The sequence below is a fragment of the Syngnathus leptorhynchus genome, chromosome 13, assembly GCF_054491065.1.
Source record: "Syngnathus leptorhynchus isolate UIUO chromosome 13, UIUO_Slep, whole genome shotgun sequence".
Taxonomy (NCBI): Eukaryota; Metazoa; Chordata; class Actinopteri; order Syngnathiformes; family Syngnathidae; genus Syngnathus; species Syngnathus leptorhynchus.
Window position 1 is genome coordinate 9,144,781 of NC_141207.1, and position 23,780 is coordinate 9,168,560.

At 44.5% G+C, this 23,780-nt stretch overlaps 1 protein-coding gene across 2 annotated transcripts in view; it reads right to left on the reverse strand.

Annotated features, from left to right (window-relative positions):
• The window catches only part of sema6bb (sema domain, transmembrane domain (TM), and cytoplasmic domain, (semaphorin) 6Bb), a 70,151-nt gene that overhangs the window by 23,941 nt on the left and 22,430 nt on the right, over positions 1-23,780 (reverse strand). For both annotated transcript variants that reach the window (XM_085927436.1, XM_085927435.1), the window contains exons 3-6: positions 9,292-9,419; positions 7,980-8,094; positions 3,479-3,539; positions 3,310-3,372 (exon numbers count right to left, since the gene is read on the reverse strand). In XM_085927436.1, the coding sequence (XP_085783562.1) occupies positions 3,310-3,372; positions 3,479-3,539; positions 7,980-8,094; positions 9,292-9,400 (348 nt within the window). In that variant the 5' untranslated portion in view covers positions 9,401-9,419. The remainder of the gene's footprint in view (positions 1-3,309; positions 3,373-3,478; positions 3,540-7,979; positions 8,095-9,291; positions 9,420-23,780) is intronic.

Sequence of the window (23,780 nt, forward strand, 5' to 3'; positions counted from 1 at the left end):
ATAAATAGTTAAAGAGCAAATACCAAAAGAAATCTATGCAAGTAAACAAATACTTTCCACCACAAGTCACGACGCATTAATAGTGTGGAAAAAACGACTATTGCATCTGTTTCCCATCTTTTGTTCTGACCTAAAACAAATCAACAAACTTTTCATTTGTCTCTACGCCTAGCGAAACGATGTTTTACCTCCGGCTACAATCAACATTCCTCGTCGGGAATCGCGAAACAAAACACACCGGCACCGTCGTAAAGAATTTCCCCAGCCTCGGCTTGATTCATAGGCTCGTAGAATATTAGTTACTGCCCGCCGTGACCCGCTACGCTAACGTGGGTGCAATAGCTATGTAAGGCAGCGGTGCATCAGGGGGTCGTCTTTAGCGCGGTGGCTTCTCCAAAGCTCCAAAGTTTCCATTACATGGCTGGCTGCCTCCCCGATGTTAGCGACTGGCGGAAAACGAGCAGTCAAGAGTGGCCATTGGCTCACACACACATATTTGTTCTTCCTTTTTTTTTGTTGACCTTAAAAAAAACATGTATTGCTTCACTTGCTATCAATTAGAGAACTTAGCGTTTTATTTAACAAAGCGATTCGAACATATTTTAATAGCACAGAAGTTGAGCCAAAGCTAACTACCAAATTCTCCATCTAATCTGGAGGTATTTTTGTTAGCTTAACTAATTGCTAGCTAGCTCCTCGTTTAAAAAAAACAAAACGTGCACCATTGTAAGTACATTTTCACTGTCACAGTTATTCACAACTGCAGATTGTCCCAATGTACATCAATTATGTTTTATGAAATACAAAATACAAAACGGTATTTTTCTATAATCTAAACAACACAAAAAGCTGATTTTATTTTTAAGTCCGCTCCAGGGATTCAAGTTGAATCACTACCTCTCCTTTTTTCCTCAAGTATCTCTACTTCTTCTCAAGTACAGCGCTCGAGCGAGTACACGTCTGCCTACATGTCGAGATCTGCGAGGTTTTTCGTGCCCACTCCTCAAGTCGTTAACAAAAGCCCCCGTGTCGCTTCCCAGAAAAAGCGTCCCTGGCGCACCATTTGGAGCGAGTGATGCACCGTGACAGGATGAAAGGTTGTGTATGGATGTTAGTGCGCATGTGGGCGGTGGATTAATTAACGGCAGCACCAAATTAGCAGCGCTGCACCGTGCAGTGCTTTGAGTGTCGTGCTTTTTAACCCCCCCCCACCTAAAACCCCGCCCACCCTCCAAACTAATCCGCATCCCTCCGGCTTGCGGGCCTTCATCTCTGCTTGATGGTAATTGTGACTGAACACACCACAGGCCACAAACAAACATCACACACCAGTGGGAGGCGGCTAGTCCGAAAAAATAGCGTTCGATGACTCCCAGGTGTGTGTGTGTGGGGGGGAAACCTGCGACCAGACTGCACTCGACCCGCGTCACCTTTTTGACAGCTTGCCGAGAACGAGGTGGCAACACAAATGAGTCGCAGCTCGCAAATTTGCTTTCGCTAACCTCTCGTGACGAACAGAAGGCCACACACATGCCGAGCGTTTAATCACCATCTGGGGTAACTTTGCAGACTCGGGGAAAACCTGACGACGTGCTTATGGCGCACTTGTGTCATCGTGACGGACGACAACGGTGGCGGCACCATAAAGACAGACAATTAATTGGGTCACAATCACCGCGATGGGCACCTTAGAGTCTCCTTGGAGTTTTTAAACTGGACCACTGGGGGGGGAATTTCATTCAGCAGGCCTAACATACATGTTGAAAACTTTTTAAAATACCCACAGCTGCATGATTAATCCGATTTGAATGGTGATCACGATTTCGGGCAGGCACGATGAACTGAACCTGAAACTTATGTGACCATGTCGACCCTCCCCTCCCCTCCTCCTCCCACCTGACCCAGCGCTCCATGTTGAGCTCAATCAACACCATATTGAACAAACTCCGGCCATAATGATGCCCCCCCCACTGTTCCCCATGCGAAATTGCCTGTTGGCACGATCATGTGACACGTGATGTGACACATCCTGCCGCCCCCCCCTCCCCTCCTCGATATGACGAATGGCAGAACAACACAAAAAAAAAGAGGGCGGATGACAAGCAAAGGACAAAGGCGACTAAAACGAGAATATGCAAATGAGATGGCGTCAACAGTCGTCCGGACGACGCAAAAAAGGGACGAAAGGTAAAATGCGGATATTACATTTTCTGCCTAATTAGGGAGAATAGCGTGTCCTTTGTGATCAGCCAGGCAGAAACATTTAATTACAAAACCAATTATAAGGTGGTGAATGTATCACATCTGACACGCGCTCACATAGACGCCCCCCCCCTTTTCCCCTTCCCTCCGAGCAACGGGGAACATTTGCAGGAGGTGAAGTGGCGGAGATGTATCCGTGTTGTTGTGGAAGGTGCTTGAGATTTTCTGTTTAATTGCGCGCCTCGTTAATGCCTGCACGGGTGCCGGACAAAGAGACGACAGGTAAAAGAAAAAAACAACAACACTCGAGTATGATGAATATGGATGACGCTGTATATGCAAAACTTGTTGAGCCCACCTGCACCTCCAGCATGTGTCAATCAGTAAAAAAATTAAAAAAAACTCCCACTTGATTCTGATCTAACAAACTCAATCTCGTGAGATTAATCCAATTAAAAATGAGCTATGGAAATGCATTATGCTAACCCTTTAATTGCAACTCTGCTTTTTTTTGCTTTTTTTTTTAAAAAGGGAGGAAATCTCAGTCTTATCTCGCTCTCACTTTCGATGCAAATTAGCATTTTTACGAGATCACCACCCTCCTATCACAAGAAGAAGTGTAAGAGGGTCAAAGAATGAATGAATACTAAAGAGAGGAAAGTGCTGCGGAAGACAGTCAAGCATCACTAACCCAAAAAAAAAAAAAAAAAACGTCAAGTCGAGGTCGCGGCCACTTTGCATTTCCGCCTTTAAATCCTCAAATAACACGAACAGACTAAGTGGAAAGCCTTCGTATGACATGGAGGTTCTTATCTGTCCGGCATTAACTTTGGGCAGAGCAGTCATTAAGAGGCCAGGAGACCTTTCATTACTGAGTCAGCCTTTCAGGGAAGACCTCACGCACGCACAACAATACGTAATATAAAGCAAATGTCACTCTTCTCTCAACTGAACAAGCTCTTGTGCTTTTCCAGTTCAATGGTGTAGGATGTTCGGCTCGCTGGCGTACCCCAAGGCTCCTGCTTAGGGCCCCTTAACCACTAGGGGGCAATTAACAGATTCATTTCCAAACTCCTCAGCGCAATTATTTCACTGAAAAGGTCTCACCTCACGTTTGCCCTTCATCCTGCAGATCCTGATGTCATTCTTGTTGGACTCCCATGTTCGTTTCTGGAGGCAGAAAAAGGTCAAACGTTGGCCGCCTGTCCACAACGTAAGCGAGGTCATCGAAGATACCCGGCGCGAGCGGTGCGGCCCAACCCGGGGAGGCGCTCACCTTACTGTAGAACATCTCGTCCGCGGCGGCGATGTCCAGCTCCACGCGGAAAAGGTCATCCCTACGGAGAAGCAGCGTGGCAGCCGGCCAATAACAAAGTCAAAGCAGAGTACAACTAACCTTTTATTGCTCGCTCCCAAAACATTTTTTCAAGTTCTCTTTTCTTTTGCTTTTGGGTGTCGTCCAAGCAGCTTATTCCTGTCAACATTTCCTTAATAAATTCAATTTAATATCTGGGCTTGAACTCCAACATAAATTTCAAGCCGAGGGCTACGTCACGCACGCATGCACACCACAAACGTTTGAAGACAGTGATTGGAAGCACATTTTTATTGCACTGGGGATTAAAACATTTTTTTTTTACCAGTGGGTACTAGTTAGCCCCGAGGACAACTTTACCAAAGTGTCCCTGTGACATGCATCCACTCTAATGCCAGCAGAAAAAAAAAATCGAATTAATGCTGCTTGAATCAACGCTAATAATTGCACACCTGCCTTCCTGATCATTGTTACGCACCCCGTTCGCTTCTGGGACGGATCCGACTTCCCCCGAAGCCTTGGAGATGGCCGTTTATTGAATCTGAGATTTGTTGCTAATGTTTGGTCCAGCTGTAACGCTCCGAAAAGCCCTCCGTAGGTTTTTCCAAAGGAAACTAAGTACCTTGGCTCGCTAACGCTTGTATAAGCCAAAGCCTGACAAATGAGCAATGCTAAATTGTGAAGCCAAAGTTGGCGCCGGCTGGTATTAAAGTTTGATGACCATTTCAAGGACTCCCCTTAAAAAAAAAAGAGCACGGGGGCATATTCCTTATCGTTTCAAATAACTGCGTTAGCGCTGCCAAACTATTTGTATCCCCCCCTCGTCCCCCTTGCATGTGGTACAAGGTGAAGATCGAGCATGTGTGAAACGTGGCGCCATTTTATCGCTATTTATGTTTCAGCCTTGAAGGACTCATAGCTCCACACATGGGGGCCTCAACCTAAACAGCGAAACTTCTTAAAAGCTACAAATCAACCGTCTTGTTTTGCCGCCTTTGGTCTCGTGCAGAAATTTAGATGCGGGGAGTCGGATCTGCACGCGCCTGCGCTATAATTTAACGAATACCCCGACACCTCTTTTACCCAAGAGAGACATCCATTTTCATTCCTTAGCGGCTGATGAACTTTGACCTTCTGGGTTTACAAATACCACGGCCTTGAGGTCAAGAGCTCTTCAGCCAGCACGGTTACCTAGACTTCTTCTTCTCGCTCGCTTGGTATTGCAACTTGGAACGTTGCCGCGTCTCTTCGAGCCAAACTGGCATCATGTAGCACGAATATATTTTGAAGGACCTTTAGGAAAGTTAACCAGCAGAGTTTGTGGGCTGTTTTCCAATCACTGTTTACGGTAGTACTTTGGAACACCCTGGAGGTTTTGACATTCGGAATTTGTGATGCTGAAACTATAATCATAAAAACTCAGAAAAACCTAGAGTTGACTTTACAGTTGTTGTTTTTTTGCTAAGATAGGAAAGACGTTGCTGTGTGTCAGGATCTCTGACTAGCTATGGCGGCTACTGTCACACTTTTCGTGATAAAGAGGTGCCTGGTGATCACAATCGTAAAATTGTTTACGGTTACAAGGACCGTCAAGTAGATGGTGGAGGATGAACTTCTAAAGAGGACAGATTAAGAAGCAAATCATCATCAGGTTTGTCGACGCCATTTTGTCACGGGTACGTTCATGGCTAGCCTGCTAGCTAATGTTAGCTTTATAACATCCAAAGAGCGCGTTACCAAACCTATGTTGTTTTTTCTGACAGACGTATACATAAAATATAATATAGAATTGTCCACTCGTGTCCAACTAAAGCACAAAAAGCACAACTGGGCTGAACTGTCTGTGTGCCCGTCCGTCCGTCTGTCTGCCCGCCTTGAGGCATTCGACCTGCCCACAACTTGTGGTGACCTCTCGCGTGTGTGGGCTGATGAAGGCAGTAAGTCATCATCCCCTTCACACACAGAATTGCTTGATAAAAAAAAGAAAAAAAAGCCAGTTGTTATTGTAGAAAAGCCAACTGCTCTATAATGCCTCTGTGATGAAGTTTGTAATTCAATTTAATCGCATATTAAATTAATTTTCCACCTTGAAATCCACTCATTAATCCATTCCCGCAGTGTTATTTAGTAGGGTTAATCAAGAAAATTAACACTGTATTATAACTAATGATTAAAAAAATGGAAGGAAATAAATCAGGGCAACTACTAAATGTTGTATCATTGCATCTAACTGTTTGTTCTTTCCGAAATAAACACACCCCGCCCCCCAAAAAAAAAAAAAGGATGTTTCTGAGCCCTTTTGAAACTAAGCGAAGTCTGAAAAGTGACTCGGCAGCAGTGACTCGGGGCTTAACCCAGCGAGGTGCCGCTGACTCCGACCCGTTTTAATACTTTGATTTGGCGACGACGGGAAGCGTCTCGGGAGAGGTGTGTGCACTCAGCAGGTGCTGAGGGGCAGAGATTTACGGCCGTTTGCACTCGGAGAAGTGCCTATGCTAATGGTGACAGGATTTAGGGGCGCGTGGGGCGGCTTATCAAGGTGCCCCGCGCCCGCCTGAAGTCATAGCTGCCATCGCGCGAGGGACTTATTTTAAAACTCCGACGTTATAAGCGGCTTGCGCATTTACACGTGGATCGGCTTCTTTGCAAACGTATCGCCGCCGCCTGTCAGGTAGCCCGCAAACACGGCTAGCCTCATTAAACTTATATAGGCTTCCTTTCGCTGACATAAATCCTCGTTCACTCGCGCTCACATAACATTCTGGTGGTTAGCATTTTTTACGAGCATCCGCATGGCTGAGACATCCCATATCGGATAACTTCGACCATTTCAAAAACACTCGTGTTACATTGATGCGCTTCATTTAGGTAATATCACACCAGAGGGAGCAACGTGTTGTTTATCACCAATGCGACTCGATGGAAAACCCAAGGCCCGCTCGATCTCAAATGCGGTCACGCTTCCAGAAAACACTTTTACAAGTGCGGTTTTTCTGCTAAGACCAGTAGACAACAATGAATTATGATTTATTTGACACGTTAATGATAAATAATTCCAAATCGTGGCGGAGTTAGCCGTTAGCAAGACTTGCTAACTAGACTTTGAAATCCAATAAAGAGGCGTGAGAGACCAGGGAGTGATTCCCAATCCTTGGACGTCGCTTGCGGTTCTGGTTATTATTTTGACCGTTCAGGACAGATTTTTCCGCAACAGTTTAGCTCAAATTTCAAGTTTAAAAGTTTCAGCTGTATTTTAACGACGACCCTCCTGACCACGGGAGCCATACTTTTTTTTTTTATTATCGGGCAACGTGCACGCATGTGATTACACAGCCTCTCAAAGCGCAGACAAAATGGCTCGAACGAGCTTCCAAGATTTGAGATATTTACGATTTTGCTTCTCAGTAGTGAGGTCGGACCAGGTGGGGGCCAGCGATTGGGTCATTTCCTGGTTGGCCTTATTGAAAACTGCAACGACAGATGTAAACCAACACCACATGCTCGGATGGCCGTTGATGGATTTTTACCACGTTCTGAGTAAAATTGGAATTTGGAAAACATGTGTCGTAAATCTCGGGGGTTCGCGGTCGGCTGCGGAAGGCCTCCGGGGAGCCCCCCCAAAAAAAGCGGCCGAACCGTCGGAGCTGTTTTACTGACTCCGGGATCAGCAAATCCATCAGAGTGACGGACAAAACGAGGGCGCGAATGCGTCGTCTCAAACAACTCACACATCAAGAGTTATCGTCAAACAGACATTTGACATTATGCGCTGGGATGACTTCACAGAAAAACCATTTGAAGTGACTGTGATGTCATGTCGGGATTTTATGTCCTATCATAAATTTATCGCTTTGTTTTTCAGCTTTCAGCAAAATATTGGATGATGGTGTATTGATTTTCTATCGAACTTTTCACCCTCTTGCATTTAGTTAAATCAAGTGTCAAACTCGAGGCCTGGGGGCCAGATGCGGCCCGCCACAACGTTTTAAGGGGCCCGCGAAAACAAATTGTGAGTCGACTTCATGTGTCGATACTAAAATTTCTTCACTTTTAAAAATAGTATATTGCTAACATTTTTTTACTACCAGTATTTTTTTTTTAATTTTTGAACAGTTTTTACTACTCACTAATCCTTCATTCGTTAGTTGTACAGCCTATACTGTATACAAGGCGTTGACAGTCATAATGACCCTCTGAAGGAAAATATGACCACATTGCGGCTTGCAACAAAAATGAGTTTGACACCCCTGAAGTTACATTAAACGTTGCCTGCTTGAAGGGCTTGCTGATGGATTCTGCTCCGGGACTGAGGTGGACCAGGTGTCTGCTCAAATACCATAATAACCCTGACGCTTACGTAATGGAAATCAAGACAACTAGAAATAATCCATTAAATCAGGAAAATTGCAGCAATCAAATAGCCAAGACATGGGGGGAAAAAAACCCCAAAAAAGTTCCGTACCTGGCTCCGATGTAGAGTGTTCGGTTGACTTGGATGACCCTCTGGATATGAAGAGGCTCTTGTCGCTGCCACGTGTGGTGAGGTCGGCCCAGAAACACCGGATAGAGTCTTGACACTATTACGAGGCGGAAGACACACACTCGTAATTACTGATCCCAATCTGGCATTCATTCTTGGAAAATTGATGTAGAGCCACATCCGATTTCGAGTCATTTGTAATGCGATCCCGGCAGATTGGACCGAGCTCACTCAGACGCAGAAACTTCCCCGAGGCCAAAAATCCCAATTTAGATCGCCACCGAAGTGTAAATCTTTACAGATAATCATCAACGGCAAAAGCACAAATTGCAGCCCTACGATAAAGTCAATTCTAAAGTGAAATTTAATGGCATGAAAGCAATCGTCAGTGTCTGGCACGTATTTGAACGTGATGTCATCTAATTATAATCAATAACAGCTCATCATTCACTTTCCTTTGCTGGGTCGTGAGTAAAAAGCAAAGGCAATTTTCCATTTCTGCTCTGATGCAGCTATTTTGGGAAATCGCAATTCTATGGTGCGCCGTGCCGTGTCTTCATTCGGATGGCTTTTGATCATGTTTGCGTGAAAAGTGACTTCTGAGAAATGACTCATATAGTATATGCATATTTCACTCTGGGCAATGCAAAAGTGTGAAACTAAATAAATTCTTCGGAGCATTCAAATAAACCATATATCTTTCTCTGTAGCTTTTTTTTTAATGAATCTGACTGAATCAATCCTGTTCATTAAAATCTGTGGATGTAGAGTTGTAAGAGGGTGGCCAAAGGTGCCGGTGACCCCCACTGCCCACCATCTAGCTCCGCCCCTGGGACTTGCCATTCATTCACATCCAGAATGGTGAAATGTGGGAAAGGCTACTCTCGACTTCTTCTGAGGGCTTGAGCGAATCTATAGCTGACTGTTTGCTATCGATACATTAAGCAGGCTGGGAAGCCATCAGTCAATGCTATTGAACCGCAATCGATCCTGGTCTGGAGCTGCTGAGCTGACATGGAGACTCCAAGTCTGAGTGCGGGGGGGCTCGCATCTCCAGAGACACCCACGTGTGTGGGAAAGTCGTAAATGCGATCAAGCGCCTTTCCACACCCGCTCCGCATTGGCGACCCCCGTCTGACCTCCATGACCTCCACATCGTGACCCCCTAGACCACCACCATCACCTTACGTGTGCGGCCGTGACCCCAAGTACTCAGTACTTCAACCAGATTTTTTTTTTTCCGCGCACTTCTGCATGAATACGTTTGCGAGAGACAGCGAAAAAAGGTCCATACCTTCTGTGGGGATGAAGTTTATAGGGCCCGGTTCCTCAGGGAATGCGGAGCAGGCTGTTTGGGGCAGCCAGCAGAGTAGGAAGAGGAAGGGAGGGGCTGCCGTCGCCATGGCAACAGAATTGCCGAGCCTGTGCACAAAAAGAGAAATAATAGACAGAGAGAAGGGAATGAGTGTTTGCCAAATGAAACGGAGGAATGTGAAGAGCAAACGCACAAACATGAACTCAATCAAGATGGAGGATTTGTCAAATACCACATATTTCCTCCAAACGACATCTTCACCGGCAGCACGCTGACGGCTGAAAGTGAGGTCATTATGTCGTTCGTGCCGCCACCAAGGGGCGGTCTAATTCTTGCTCAAGAAACCACAGTGATAGTCATTTTTTGGCAGAGGATAAAGAATATACGCAAATAGCAGTATTGTTCTATTGTCTGTCTACATGTGTTGCAGCGAGCTTGGTGGTCCACCTTCCCTGCCTCTTTGAATGGTGAGGAAACACCACGGCGTAAGACACATTAAGCCTCAGGATATCGTACAGGATATGAAAGAGTCCAAGTGTTGACGACAAGCAAGCCGCAACGTTCGCCTCAGTCACCAGACATACATTTCGGTCAAATCCGCATCAACGGAATGTTTATGACGCAAGCCGCAAACCTCCAAAGGCTGCGTGCAAAGGCCTGGAATAGCCTCACTTGTAATCATCACTTTCCTTGTAAGTCCTCGTTTGCACGTTATGCTAATAGCTCATTGCTGGAAATGGCTCAAAACATCATTTCCAAAAGAGAAACCAAAGCAACATCTTGTTTCAATGAGCGTCGGGGATGAGTCACCGTGTCAACGAGGCGACCCGCCGACTTCAAGTCACGGAGCTGGCTTTTTCCGCCACGCACTGTTGACGGGACCTCACGTTTGTGGAGCCGCACTTATGTAAGAATAAATAAATAAAAATATCATCTGGCACGTTCGATTGCGGCCTCAGTTCGCCCGCTGGATGACACACGGCAGCAATGGGAAGAAGCAGAAAAAAAATAATGAATTTAGAAGAATGGAATAATTCAGACAAACATTTGTCGGAATCGCTAATGTTAGAAGGGGAAAAAAAAATCACTTTCAAACAAAAGTATCAGCGCTTCTACGAGTACTTCTGCCAGCAGATTGCGAACACATGGCATCAGACGCGCCCGCCAGCCGTGTCCTCTTTTGGTCCTTCCCCACATCTGTCGCTCGTTCAAGTCCGTTTTAGCCTAGCCTAAGTGGTGCGCATTACATATCTGCGTGTAAGCCAATTAAGTCTAATCCAATTGGGCTATGTAACTAATCGAAGCGGAACAAACAATGACAACATCCTCAAAATGGAGAAAAATAGTCTGCGGGTACTTCAACTAAATGGCACTGCTAAAAAAATCATGCGGAAAATATACTGTCGTTTTGGTATTTTTTTTATATTTTGATAACGTTTCTTTTAGGATTTAAGGAAAAATAAATTGAACAAGAAAAATAAATAAATGTCCTGATATATTACAATCATGGACTTTGTTTCTGAATTTTTATGCATTCCAAAAAAAAAAAAAGATTTTAAGATTTGAAAAGTTTGGCCATGACAGAATGTATAGCTGATTTTTCTCTTTTCATTTTCAGCCGCACACAAAAGCGGCATTGTGGCGAGCCTCATCGGGTTATCTTGATGTAGAATTTCTCAAATTCTCTGGCCTGTCATTAGCATCAAAGTGAGTCTGGGGGTGCAAATTACTCAGCGCCCGCCTCAGCGTCATCGGGGTCAGGTGAAGGCGAGCGAGTCAGCGCCACGGATAAGCTATCACGGCGGCCATTGTTGCGTCGTGGGCGGACAACCCAAATGCTGCCGGCAACTGGAGTGTAATAATTAGTGTGAGCATTTCATGTGTACGTCTCGGTAATGATGACGAATGTCTCCAGCCGAGTTCCCTCAAAATGAACGAATTTGGCAATTTGCGCTCTTAAAAGGTGAGCAATGCAAGGACATCGGAATCACGGGGGAGATAAAACGCATTCCGAGGTTTGCGACCGACGTATTTCCAGAATTGATGGACAGCGATCGGTGTGCCAACGGAATCCAGATGGCAGCCCGGCCGCGAGGAAGCGCACCTCCGACTAATGAAATTGGACTTGTAAAGTCAGCAACACGCTCAGCTTGGCTTCAGACGGCCGTTTAACGCGACAATTTGTCCGACTCCTGGCAAAGTCGATGAGGAAACATTGAGCTGTCGCCGCCGTCATAAAGTCGGGGTAGCGAGGCTTCGAATCGCCAGGCCATCAATGATGTCGCTCGTCCTTCGCCAGCTTTTTAATTCAAGGTGATTCGCTTGTCGACCGAGAGGTTAAAAAAAAAAAAAGAAGGGGGTCAAAGGCCGGCAAATTGGAATGGAGGGAATTTCTCTTTTTCCATGCTTGAAGGCCGTCAATGGAAAGCTTTTCAAATATACTGCATCTACTTGATTTTGTTGTTGTTAGTTTTTTTTGTAGTCAAACATTTAAGTACTTATTCTGCAGTGCCAACAAACACATTCGCCGCCGGCAGTGTTGGGAAGTCACCACACACAATCCAGCGGATAGGAATACAAATAGAACGAAGAGGAACGTGGCTAGCCTACAGACAGAGAGTCAATGTGTGTATAATTGACGCTCATTAGAAATGCAAAAATGCATTTTTTTAATGAAAAAAAGCCTTCGCCCGCAAAAATATAATAAAAAAAATATACCATATTTCTCAAGCCCTACTTTGATGTTGAAGCTCCAAACGATGAGAAAAAAAAACAAAACTTCCAGCTTCTTCTCTGGATTTTTTTTTTCAATGTGTTGCCACACACAGAAAAAAATCCGAATTTGACAGCCACACGTGTTCTCATTCGACACCTCAGAATGTGGCAAGCAAAAATGAGCCAAAGTTTCCATTTGAAAACATTCTCCCAAGTTTCTTTGTTTCGTAACCACAGCGGCAGAAGATGTTTCATAACAGATGAAGATCGATTTATTATATGAATAGTAAAAAGTGACAAAGCATATTATTGTTTCTTGATTAAAATTTCAAATTGTTTGGCAAGTACATTTGCACGCTCAATTAAATCCTGGCTCCCTTGTGAGCCAGCTCTGATTTGCCTACCAGAAAAGATTTCAAATGACTCATTTCTGTTCCAACATGAACAGTACACGCAAATAAAATTCGCATTAAAGCAGTTGAATGGTCCGTTTTCGTTTTATGACAAGTCACCTACTAAATTTCTTGTTGCTGCATTTCTTTTTTTTTTTTTTTTTTTAAATACACTTTTTACTTTAAAAATGTTCAAATCTTGAGTGATTTAGCATCGTGCCGGCGGTGACGTCCTTCAGACTTTTACGCAGTTGAGAATTACGAGCGTACGTGTAATAGGATATAAAGTAAGTCACGGACGCTTGTTCCATTGTTTTTATGTGATCTTAAAAGCGACACCCAACAGATTTTCCCCGAGCCTAGCTTAATTGTCATGTTAGCGAGCGTGGAAAGGCGGCTTTATGGAGAGTGTCCAATCACGGGCGGATGATAGCCGGCTGTGATTCCATTCGAGAGGATTTAAGGCAAAGAGAGGTGGGAGAAGGCCAAGAATGGAAATGACAAAAAACAATGCGGCGCTGACGAGAGGTGAGAGAGAGAGAGCGAGAGAGCGAGAGGGGTACAAGTAAGGCATTCAACATAGCGAGGGGGAGTTGCAGTGGATATATTGCGAGCCAGGCTAAAAGAATGTCCGGAATGAATGAGAAAGACAAAGAAACAGCCAGTTGCACACTGAGTGGGGAAAACTTGACTGCTTATTGTGTTTAAGCTAATAACACTTTGATAGTGTAGGAGGTGTACCTCTGGGATCAATGCTTTGACCCTTTGTGTTTTGCTCAAGCAGGCAGACAGATAATTGAATATGCTAATTCGTTACACATCATAAAAGTGGGATCCAAAACATTTTGGTTGTCCAATTTATTTCATTTAGCAGACAACTTTATGGAGAACGACTGAAAACATTCTATTATTTACTTCAAAATGGGTTTGCTTGCTAGAGGTTAAATTTGATTTTGACCTAAAAATCTTTCCCGTGTAATCATCTGACTGCGTGAGATCTCAAAAAGACAAAGCCAGGCTTTGAATTTGGAAGTCACCACTAATTGACCCGCTCGTAATTCATGTTTGATGACATTGCGCAAGTTCACCGCAAAATATTTCTCATTGTCGATAAAGATTCGCATGATCTTTCGCCACAGTCGCTATCATTCTAGTCTGCTTATCTACTGGACATCCTCGGGCATCTGCTGTCGCCATTTTGATTAGTCACAGCCAGTTCCTCTTATCTCCTTCACGAGACTAAAGCGATAAACAACGGGCTCCCCTGGACACACGTGATTTATTTCGTCTTTGCATGAGACGCCAGAGAGTCGCTTCACGTGATATTTGCGTGGCCGTGAAACCCTCGGAGCCCCAATAAGACGGCGAATGGAAAGAGGAGGGGTGCGAAAAGGTTGAGCGAAGGCGAGATGAAAAATGAGGGGTGACCTTTGGCGTTCCGTCGGCCGCTTTTCCCAGGCAGCGCCACAGATCACTGCTTGACGCACAACATATTTGGAGGCTACGCATAACTCTCAATGACTTCGGTTATGGAAGTCTGCGCTCTCAGGAGGCTGCGCTAATCGAAAGAAAACAAATGAAGTTATGGCTCCTCATCTGAAAAAAATGAGATATGTTTCTGATATCTGACAAGGCGAGCACAGCAGACAACAATCGGATCAAAACCAGAGACGGCAGATTCGAGTCACACGCTTTGACTCGACTCGGTTCCGAGGTGCCAGTTTTAGAACTGGCTAAAATGAGAATGACAAACTTTTAGGGATGCAAATTTCTTCACTCGATGATTCGATTCGGTTTTTGATTCGTGAGGTGCAAAATGATTAAAAAACGAATCAGTTTGACTCGATAAAGTTTTTTCAATCAAGAATCATTTCTCCCGTTTTAAATCGTGTTTTATTACACCCCTACTATCTAATGGCGGAAGTCCGATTAAGAATTCCGAACGTCGTGTTATAATCGTAACAGCATCGTGTCGATGGATGAATTTCTGGGAGCTTTATCCGCTAGACTCGTGTCACCGTCATTAACCTTTACGGGACTCCAAATGACGGCGGGCAACAAAGACATCTGCAGTCGTCGTGTAGAACAAAGACATTCTGTGCGAGTTTCCGCCTTAATTAACGGGCCACGTTTCAGGGGAACGAAGCAGAAGAGCTGAGATCAGGCTTTCCTCCGATTTCTTTTTATTTGCCTACCCTCCGCATGACTTTCATATGATGATTCATTCAGCTCCGACGCCTCCTCAACAGCGCCGACCGCAAAGCGTGAGACGGCTACGAATTATTCTGTGACACGACGACGACGGCGGCGGAGACGACGGGCCTGACCTATGACCTTCTCTCCCGGTTTACGAGCGTCATTAGCGGGGCAGGGTTCAGGGGCCAAAACCATTAATCACTCTTCAAACCAGCTTTGGAGGAGGACTCCAGCACCACTGCATTAAGCATGAAAAGAAAACACACTCCCAGACTGACGGGAGGCTAAAAGCAACTCCATCCATCACCATCGGGGAGAGCGGCTTTGTGGAGCCAATGGTTGAAAAAAAAAAAAAACACACGCAGAGATCAACTCCGACATGGTTATAAATAAAACAGAAAGTTTGATGCAACAGTCATCCGAGAAACAAACGCGGGCCTTTGTTAAATCTTGGGTGGATGACTGGAATGTGCTTCGTTTTGGAGTCAGCCAGCCTGCCATCAAGCTGGATGGATGGATGGATGGATGGATGGACGGTTTCCGTGCAATTTCAACACAAAGGGAATATCAACTGCAGGAGCACGATTCATACGCCGGAGGAAATCTGATTTTCCGCTACCACGTCCCACATCCAAAGGACAAAATTGAGCTTTTTTTTTTTTGCAACAGTGTAACGTGAATGCAGCATTCACACAATGATGTGTCCCGCAGCTGTGTTGAGCAATCTCCCAGGAAGAACACGGCGCCAAGAGCTACACCCCATCATAAACAACATTGCCATGTAATTTTCAAACGCACCCGGGAGGATAAGTGAAGGCAAGCGCCAGAGATGGTGATTTGCATGAGTCATCCGTGAATCTCTTGAAAAGTCCCTTCACCTTAGCGCCCTCAATCACTGGTTCCCGCCTCGTCTTCCAATTGGTTGGAAACTATCCCACCTGTTTCCTTTTCTCCGGGCCGGCTTTATTTTCGGCTTTATCTCTTTTGAATGTCACACCTCGTATGGAAAAGAGACGGTGTCGATCGCACGGATTGCGAACAAAGACACGCGTGCGTGTGTGCGTGTGCTGGGATCAAGCCGTCTAACCAAAAGAGAAACAAACACAGAGTGGAAGAACATTGCAGGCGGGACTCGCCGGGCTCCGGCTGTGCGCGAGTTCGATCCCCCTTTTCTCCGTGTCTGAGGAGCATGTTAATCGGAGAGCGAGGCTGCCAAGTCAGCCACATCCAAGATGTCTCTATCCACGTGAAGCTCGGAGGGAAAAACGGCCGCCTCCGCCTATCGACAAATTAAGTAGGCCCCCCCTAAATGCATTTGACCAGATTTAAAAAGCTAAGGTCGACTTCCAAAGTGGCAGGATTTTGCTCACAAGTTTGACATTTTACACTCCCGCCGCTTCAAGGCTTTAGGAACTGTTTGTTAAAGTGGATTGGGGTTTTGCGCAAGGGGGAGGCTGCGCCGTCGTGAGTCTAAGTCGAAGCTTTGAAAGCTGAAGGGCAAAAGAAGGAAGTTGAGAGAGATCTACATCGCTTGTGCTTTCACAGACGACGACTCCCGGAAGGTGATTTTCACGCCTGGTGAGAGAGTACGGAAAGACCTAGCCATATTGCAAATAGCAAAATAAAAAAAAATAACCGGTCGTCTCATATAAGTGCAAAACTTTAAAAGCTCGGCACTGCCACAAAAGCGGCCTTTGGTTGATTCCACAATGGCGCGAGGCCGGCGCACAAATTAAAAAGACGTCGCTCGCCTCGACCCGAATGACCCTGGCGGGGAGTCAAAGACGGCACGTCGCGCATGAGCGACTCTTTTCTTTCTCTTTAAGCCTGACGGGCTGTCGTGTCGCACGTACAATTAAACGCTTTGACATGACACACTTGGCGGCTAACGTATCAACGCCAAGTCACCCGGGAACATACATCTTGGCTGATTTGCATGAAACACGCTCGGGGTGAAACCTTCCTAAGCTGTCTGCGGTCACTTAGTATGTCTCATGGAGACGACGGAATCGTTAAAAAAAAAAGCCACCGCTGGACCCCGCTCCGGTTGGTTGGCGTGTTGATTCAATAAAAAAAGCAGACAGGAAAGAATGTCAGAGAATGACGCTTGAGGGTTGTTGAGGGATCACTTGTGGTCTTTGCTAGCAGAAGCCCTGCTTTAAGCATTATAGCACAGTCATGCTAATCGTTAGCTCCTGTATGGTGTTTTTCCATTAGCTGTTAGCATTAAGCTAGCAAAACAGTTAGACTTTCGTTTTAAATACACAAAAAACCCCATTTGATTGATTTCATGTTTAGTTTGACAGAAAACCCCACCAGCTAGTAGCAATAAACACCTTGAAGCAAGCTTTTGTTTTTTTTCAAGAATTGTCGCGATGTGTCAAACTGTTGCTTTTTGTTAATTGAATCGCTTTGCCTCCCTCTACATAATTGACCCCGAGAATAATAACGGAGAGTTTTCTCAGGGAGTAGCAAGATGTAACCACATGTTGCGCCAGCTAACAAACGCTGCTTTTAAGATGACCCAAATCATCAAGCCACTGTGGAAACACTGGTTTGTTTCTCCAGAATGCTTTTTTTCCAGCAGTCTAATAAAACACCGCTGGAAAAAAAATTGAAATCTTAATGCTATCGTTGTCCAATGTCCATTAACAGGGAAAAAAAACTGTACAACCTCCATATGTTCGCCCATTCCAGAGGATGTTCTAAGCACGTATCCGCTTTCCTTAAACCCAGTTTGAGCCACTTCTGCTCAAGGTTTGGGAGTCACGCTGCAGACACACTCAAAACACAAAGTGGCCTCAGGCTGACGCTCATTGGCAACAATCAATAGAGAATTTGCTTTTTTTTTTTCTTCCTCCCGCAATATTTTGCTCGCCTTGGATCAACAGTCATTCACTCCGAAATATTCTGGTCATGGTTTCATTTGGAAGTCAAACAGAGTTGAATGCGATTCTTCAAGGCTAACTCCACACGGCTAATTTAGCGCCCAGCCCTTGGCAAAAACAGATCGATGCCATGGGAATCAAACGAATCAGATTTATTTCAAGATTCATTTACAGCTGGCAATGATGAAGACACGTCGCAAGCTCACCGGGAGCCGCTCGCGCAACTCCAGCTCGCCGGCATCTCGACGAGCCGTGACGACCTTGACCGTTTAACCTCAATGTTCCGCAACCATACAAAAGAACACGGCTTGCTCCTACATAGAAACAAACAGAAGCAACGTGAAAATGGAAAAGCGGAAAGTTAGACTGCCCATTAAAAAGTACAGCCTCAAAAGATGAAAGGTCGGGTCGTCGTGGAGACTGCCGATACCAATCACCGATACTTGAGGCAAAAATAAAAATAAATCTAGACCTATTGGACGGATCTGCCCTTGGACTTCTAAACTGGAATCATAAACTCGGTTCTGAATGAATATGAGACACAACCCCAGTGATGGTGCAGCACTGTAGACATTCAGTAGCTCTGTTTATTCACTTCACTTGGCCAAACATTCTCCATCTGCAGCCAATATGAGCAAAACTGAAGGACAATCTGTCAAATCTGGAAAGCCCCTACTTCATGGACGTGAAAAACATCATTAGGATTCATTTGGCAGTCTTAAAAGAGACATGCACAACACTGTGGGGAAAAGATGGCCGCCGGGAGGGGCAAGTCTGAGGAGTAGGAGGTCGCTTTCATGTATTTTACAGATGGAACAAGATGACACGGCCAGATAACGGGAAGATGAAAACAAGTTGGGTCAAAATGGCTGCAGATAAATCGTACGATAGCGTCAAAGTGAGCTCCTCTTGCTGGATCACCACAAGATAAAAACAACCAGATGCCAGTTGAACTCGCCAACGCTTTCTTTTTTTTTTTTTTTTTTTTTAAATCACATCCGTTCAACATATAAACACACAAGCAAATTGGATTCAACCACCGAGATTTTTTTATCAGTCTGAAAGCATCGTACGTATTCTCCCGTCACGGTCCCCGAGAGTAGCTGCTAATCAGAATAAGTGCTTCTGGAAAAGCTCAGAAATAAAAAAAGAACCAAGGGGGGCAAGGAGGAAGTGAGCATCAATACAGGTTTAAATGGCCGAACATTAAGCGTTATGTTTGCTCATTAACCTCGACATCACCTTCACGTTGGCCTTATTCGTTTCTTGACTGTGGACACGCGCGTTCCGCCCCGCCTACTTCATTATCAGCAGGCGCTATGGCAACAAGGCATCGATTTATGCCACAGGAAATGTAGAAATGAGTCTGTCACTTTAAAGACGCTCACATCTACTTGGACCATCGGCATTACCACTTTAGATCTCCAGACAGATTTTTTTCCTTCTGTCTCAGCACCATTGCCGAATCCAAGTACTGCATTGAAACACTCGAGACCACGCGAGCAACTCGATTAATTTGCGCATGTAAATGTAGCTCTTCTGTGTTTAAATAAAAGGACTAAGTGGCAGAGGCCGTTAAGACCTGCAGCAAAATGCATCAGCGCAGTTAATGCTCCTGAAGCCGCGAAGCAACCTAAATTCTTTCTAATCCGAAGAAGGAGCATGAAATGAGAATGTAAGCTGCTACGCTAGCATCTAACGCTAGCCGCCAACTGGTTAGTTGGCAGATGTTGTGTTCAAAAGTGACGAGAGATTTTAACTTGGCTCTGCTGTAACTATTGTTGTGGATTTAAGTTCATCTTTTTGCGTTGTTTAACAAGGAACACCGAGTGAAATATCGACTTTTACATTAGCGTCTCCCGCTAGGCGCCAACTGCTTCGCTGCCGTACGTGTCACCAACTGATTCGCGGCCACCCTCCAGTATGTCTTGTGGTATTTTTGTTGACTGTATACTTAATACGTCCTTACAGAATATTACGCTAACATGGGTGACAAGTACAGGCCGGATGAACTGATAGTCGAGCGACAAATTAAATTATCCTTTCAATTAATCGGAATGAGCTGGAAATACAGCCAAGGCTCATTTCCCTTCACCTGAAAAGGAAAGATGGGGCGCAGGGTTTTTAATCTGATCGGTTGCGAGTTGGTCCACTTTGATAGTGTCACTTACTGGACGGCAATCAAGGCCTGTAATCGGACATGTTGTCAATTAACAGAAGCGGCGGCTCGGGCAGGCCATCAGAGGCCTTTTTAGCGTACACTTGGCTCCAACTTCAAGGCTACTACCAAGCCACGCGACGCAACGAGTGGGAGGCCAAACACCGAGTCCATATGCGGCTAGACAGTTGGCGTGCTCCATACGAGGGCCCGATCCAACTAGCAAAACGCACGTTGTTGTTGTTCGTAGCGTAGTTGACGTTTTCGCTAACGTGAGACTTTTTGTTTAGCGTGAGCAATTTCTTTTGTATAAAAAAAAGAGGACGCGGCGGCACCGGAGTCGTGGGCGAGGCGCTGATGGATGCCGACTGATGGCGAGGCTTTCCCACCTTGTCCGTGATGACACTTAAAAAAAAAAGTTCACACTCCAACGCACGCGTGCTTGTCTTTCATACCTCCCACGTCGCCGAGCGTGTGGCCACGACGGCGAAGTCTCAACTTTATGTCCGTCCTTCTCCCAATTTTCTACCTCCTCTTCTCGCTTTTTATCCCTCTGCAGTGCCAGTTTCTTAACGGGTCTCTATTGATCATACTATTTCCTCTTTATCTTTAATCAAAAGGCCAGGAAAGTCTGTTGTTTAATTTATGAGTCGCTACTCTCCCTGGCTCCCCGCAGAACCACCGGCTCTTATTCATAATTAATAAAGAACGGCTAATTATCCGAACGCGGGGCCCCTCATGTCGTGCTCGTCCTATATAGAGGGAAGAGAGGGAGGGGAAATCAAATTCGGAGGAGGGAAGGCCAGATCGCAACACGTCAACCTGCGGTCGGTTTGGATTTCAGCATCTTCGTCGCATGGCCCTCAGCTGCTTTTCATCCCTGACGGGTTGTGGGAACGCGAAGGGAGGAGCACGAGCGGAGGAAATGGGACCCACTTGAGACAGAATAATACATTGGCGCCTCACGTTATTTGTTTAGAACGGCACGGCATAAAATCTCCACCGTAAACTGCGCAAATGGTCTTGAAGTGTTTCATATCCTGTTGGGGTTTCTTCAATGGAGCGAGAGATGTGGGCGGGGGGCTTTAAGTCCAAATGGAAGCAGCAGATGTCTCTAAAGGCCTGCTTGCATGCTTCCGTTACACAATTATTGAAATTTGCATTGAGATTGAAAAATGCCATGAAAGTGTTTCAGACTACTTTTTTTTGCTTCATTTCCATGGACATTGCAGCTTAAAGTTGGAAAACGTGCTACAGGGAGCAGGTTTTTGGTTTTCACAAGAGCAAATTGGAAGGCTTAAAATGTTAACTGCCTGCAAAGATGAAGCGTGTAAATCAATAATGAAAATACAAACAAATAATTCAATTGTATCAAGTCCAACTGCAGCTCCATAATTGGTCTCTTATGTGTGTCCTGCAGAAACAGATGCATCTGGTTATCTCAGTGAAGGTTATTGTAAGTGTGAACTTTGACTTCACATAAACAAACTTCACTTGGCATCCTTCAGCCTTTCAAAACCATTCCAAAATCTAATTGTACAGATATTTATTATTTTTTTAAATTCGCATGCAGATGACCAAAAAATGTTGTAGCATAATCTCCACACACCAACTGCTTGTTTGGATTCTGCCAAGCAACAGCGGCATTGATTATATGCAAATGAACAACCGTTAAAGCTCTTGAACCGGAGAAAAGGAACACAGATTCTTTTGAAGAAGAGGGAGGAGAAGAAGATGGAAGAGGAGGAGATTCTTTTTTTTTAATTGAGCCTAAGGGCAATTTAATGATGCAGGGGGAATTCTGCCTAGCAACACGTAGCATAAATGACATTATGTCCCATAAAATGAATTTTGTTGGGTTGGACACCTCAGACAGAGAAAATTTCAACATGATCCAAAACAAGCGTGGAATACAAAAAAAATCTCAACTGGGAATTCTTGACAGGCTACAATAATCCAAAGTGATAGTAGCATTTGGTTATTGTTGTGAATTAGTCACACAATTCTGCAGAGAAGCATTATTAAAGTCATTATGTTGAGCAACAACAGCCCTTTCAGCATTCATGGCAATCCAATGAAAAAGTCACCTTGGAGACAGTTATCGTCTCCTTTTTTCCTTTTAATATGCAAGTAATAAAAGGCAATCTTATGTTAATGTCCCCCAACATACAAAAGTGCACCTTTGAAAGGCAAACATGACTAACAAGGGATAATAGATGTTTATATTTTCTCACAAACTATCACGATGACCACTTTCCATTCTTGATTTGAAAACAACCATAGAGGTTAGCTTAATGCTAACACACAAATGACAAACAGGTTAATGAATCGCATCAACTTTGAAACAATGATCACAAATGGTGAAGCAACACATATAGACAAACAACTCTGCTCATCAAAATGTAACTAAATAAACAAAACTATGTGATCTCCATATCCAGAATGCAAAGCGTCTTGACTAAGACTACCCACGTCGTACTGATCTTGTCTTTCTGAGCTTTAACAGAAACGTAAAAAAAAAAAAAAAGATCCAGCAAGCCTCTTACTCTCAAATGCCACTCTAATGGGTGAAATGATGCATTTCCCCATAAGATCAAGGACAGACTTTTGGAGCCGAAGGTGAAAGGTCCGACTGGCAATTTACGGTTCAGCTAAAGGTCAACTCGGTCCGATTACGAAGCTTCGCTTAGCAACAGTCGACAGCGAGCGACTCGTGAAGCGCTTTCATCATAAAAAAAACGTAGAAATTCCTCTCACACGCGCCTCGGCGAGAGCTTTCGGTGAGACGACATCAAACGCTTCGGAATTATTCGTCTGTTGCAATCGGCGGCAAGCAGGCAGGAGGCGGATAAAAAAAATAAATAAAAAAAAATTGCTATCTCAGATGACATTCTGCATCCTCAACTGAATCCTTTGGCATTCCAAATAATACAAACTGAGAAACGCAGAAACTAACTCGGCAAAAAGACACTTTGGATCATTTATTGCGGTAAAAATAATGTTGCTCGCCCCCTCCCACTCCGGTTCCCCCATGAGTGGAATGGAAATAGCCAAAGTTCAAGTTTACCGTCTGCTTCTGCTCAACAGGGAGTTCACAACGGGAGCGGACGTTATTAGAACGCTATGCTATCACTTATCAGGGAATATCTATTCTTCCGTCTTGAATTACATGACAAATTTCCGATGAACACTCGAGTCGTTTTTCCACTGGGCTCGCAAGCTCGATGATTGCCGTCGCCGATGTCTTTTATTCGTCTAACACAATGCTAGGCACGTGTCGGATGGGTGGAAATTTCCCATCGAACCGACGAGCAGATGTTCCGGGGGTTCGGTCAGAAACGCTTCGGTGATTAGCCACAAGGTCAGAGTTAGAGCTAACGCGATGCGTGGCCCTCAAACGGAGCGCGGTCGCCCTGGAAACAGCTTTGGTCCGTTCTCCACCCACCGCTTGGTTTTCCTCGCGACTATTTGTTCACTTTTACACAAGCGAGCTCGCCCTCATGTCACTTTTGGATGGCAGACACATTCACAGTCTGTTGAAAAGGCCTTGGTGAAGCAGCATTTGGCTCACTGTCATAGTTTATTGGATCGAGTAAGGCGAATCTATAAAAGCGAAACATTTAATTACATTTTTTAAATTAAACAATTTATTCCTTGTTTATGTTAAAAAAATAATCACTTAAAATCAAGTGAAATCGGAATACAATTATTCTTTTTAAATCATCATAAGGAGTTCTGATGAATAAAAATATTTCTATTAAATCAGCCATCCCATTAAAATTTATTTTAAACCAAGATTATGATTGAATTTAAGTAAATCAATTTCATCAAATTCCCAGCAAAAACACAAGCGTGGCAACGATGACTTCAGAACATGCTGAAATCCCATAAATAATAAAAAAAAAAATATTTCAAAGAAAGGAGGATCAAGGAAATTTAGTCCGCTTTCAACTCGACATGGCCGTAATAATCAATTTGGTTTCATCGTTACGAGTTAAAACATGCAGAAGCCTTCGACCAGCTCATCAAAAAGTCAAATTAAAAAGAAAGAAGAGATCAAGCAAATTCACTTTGAGGTCCGAGGGGGAATTATCCTACATTATTCCTACATTTTAGAAA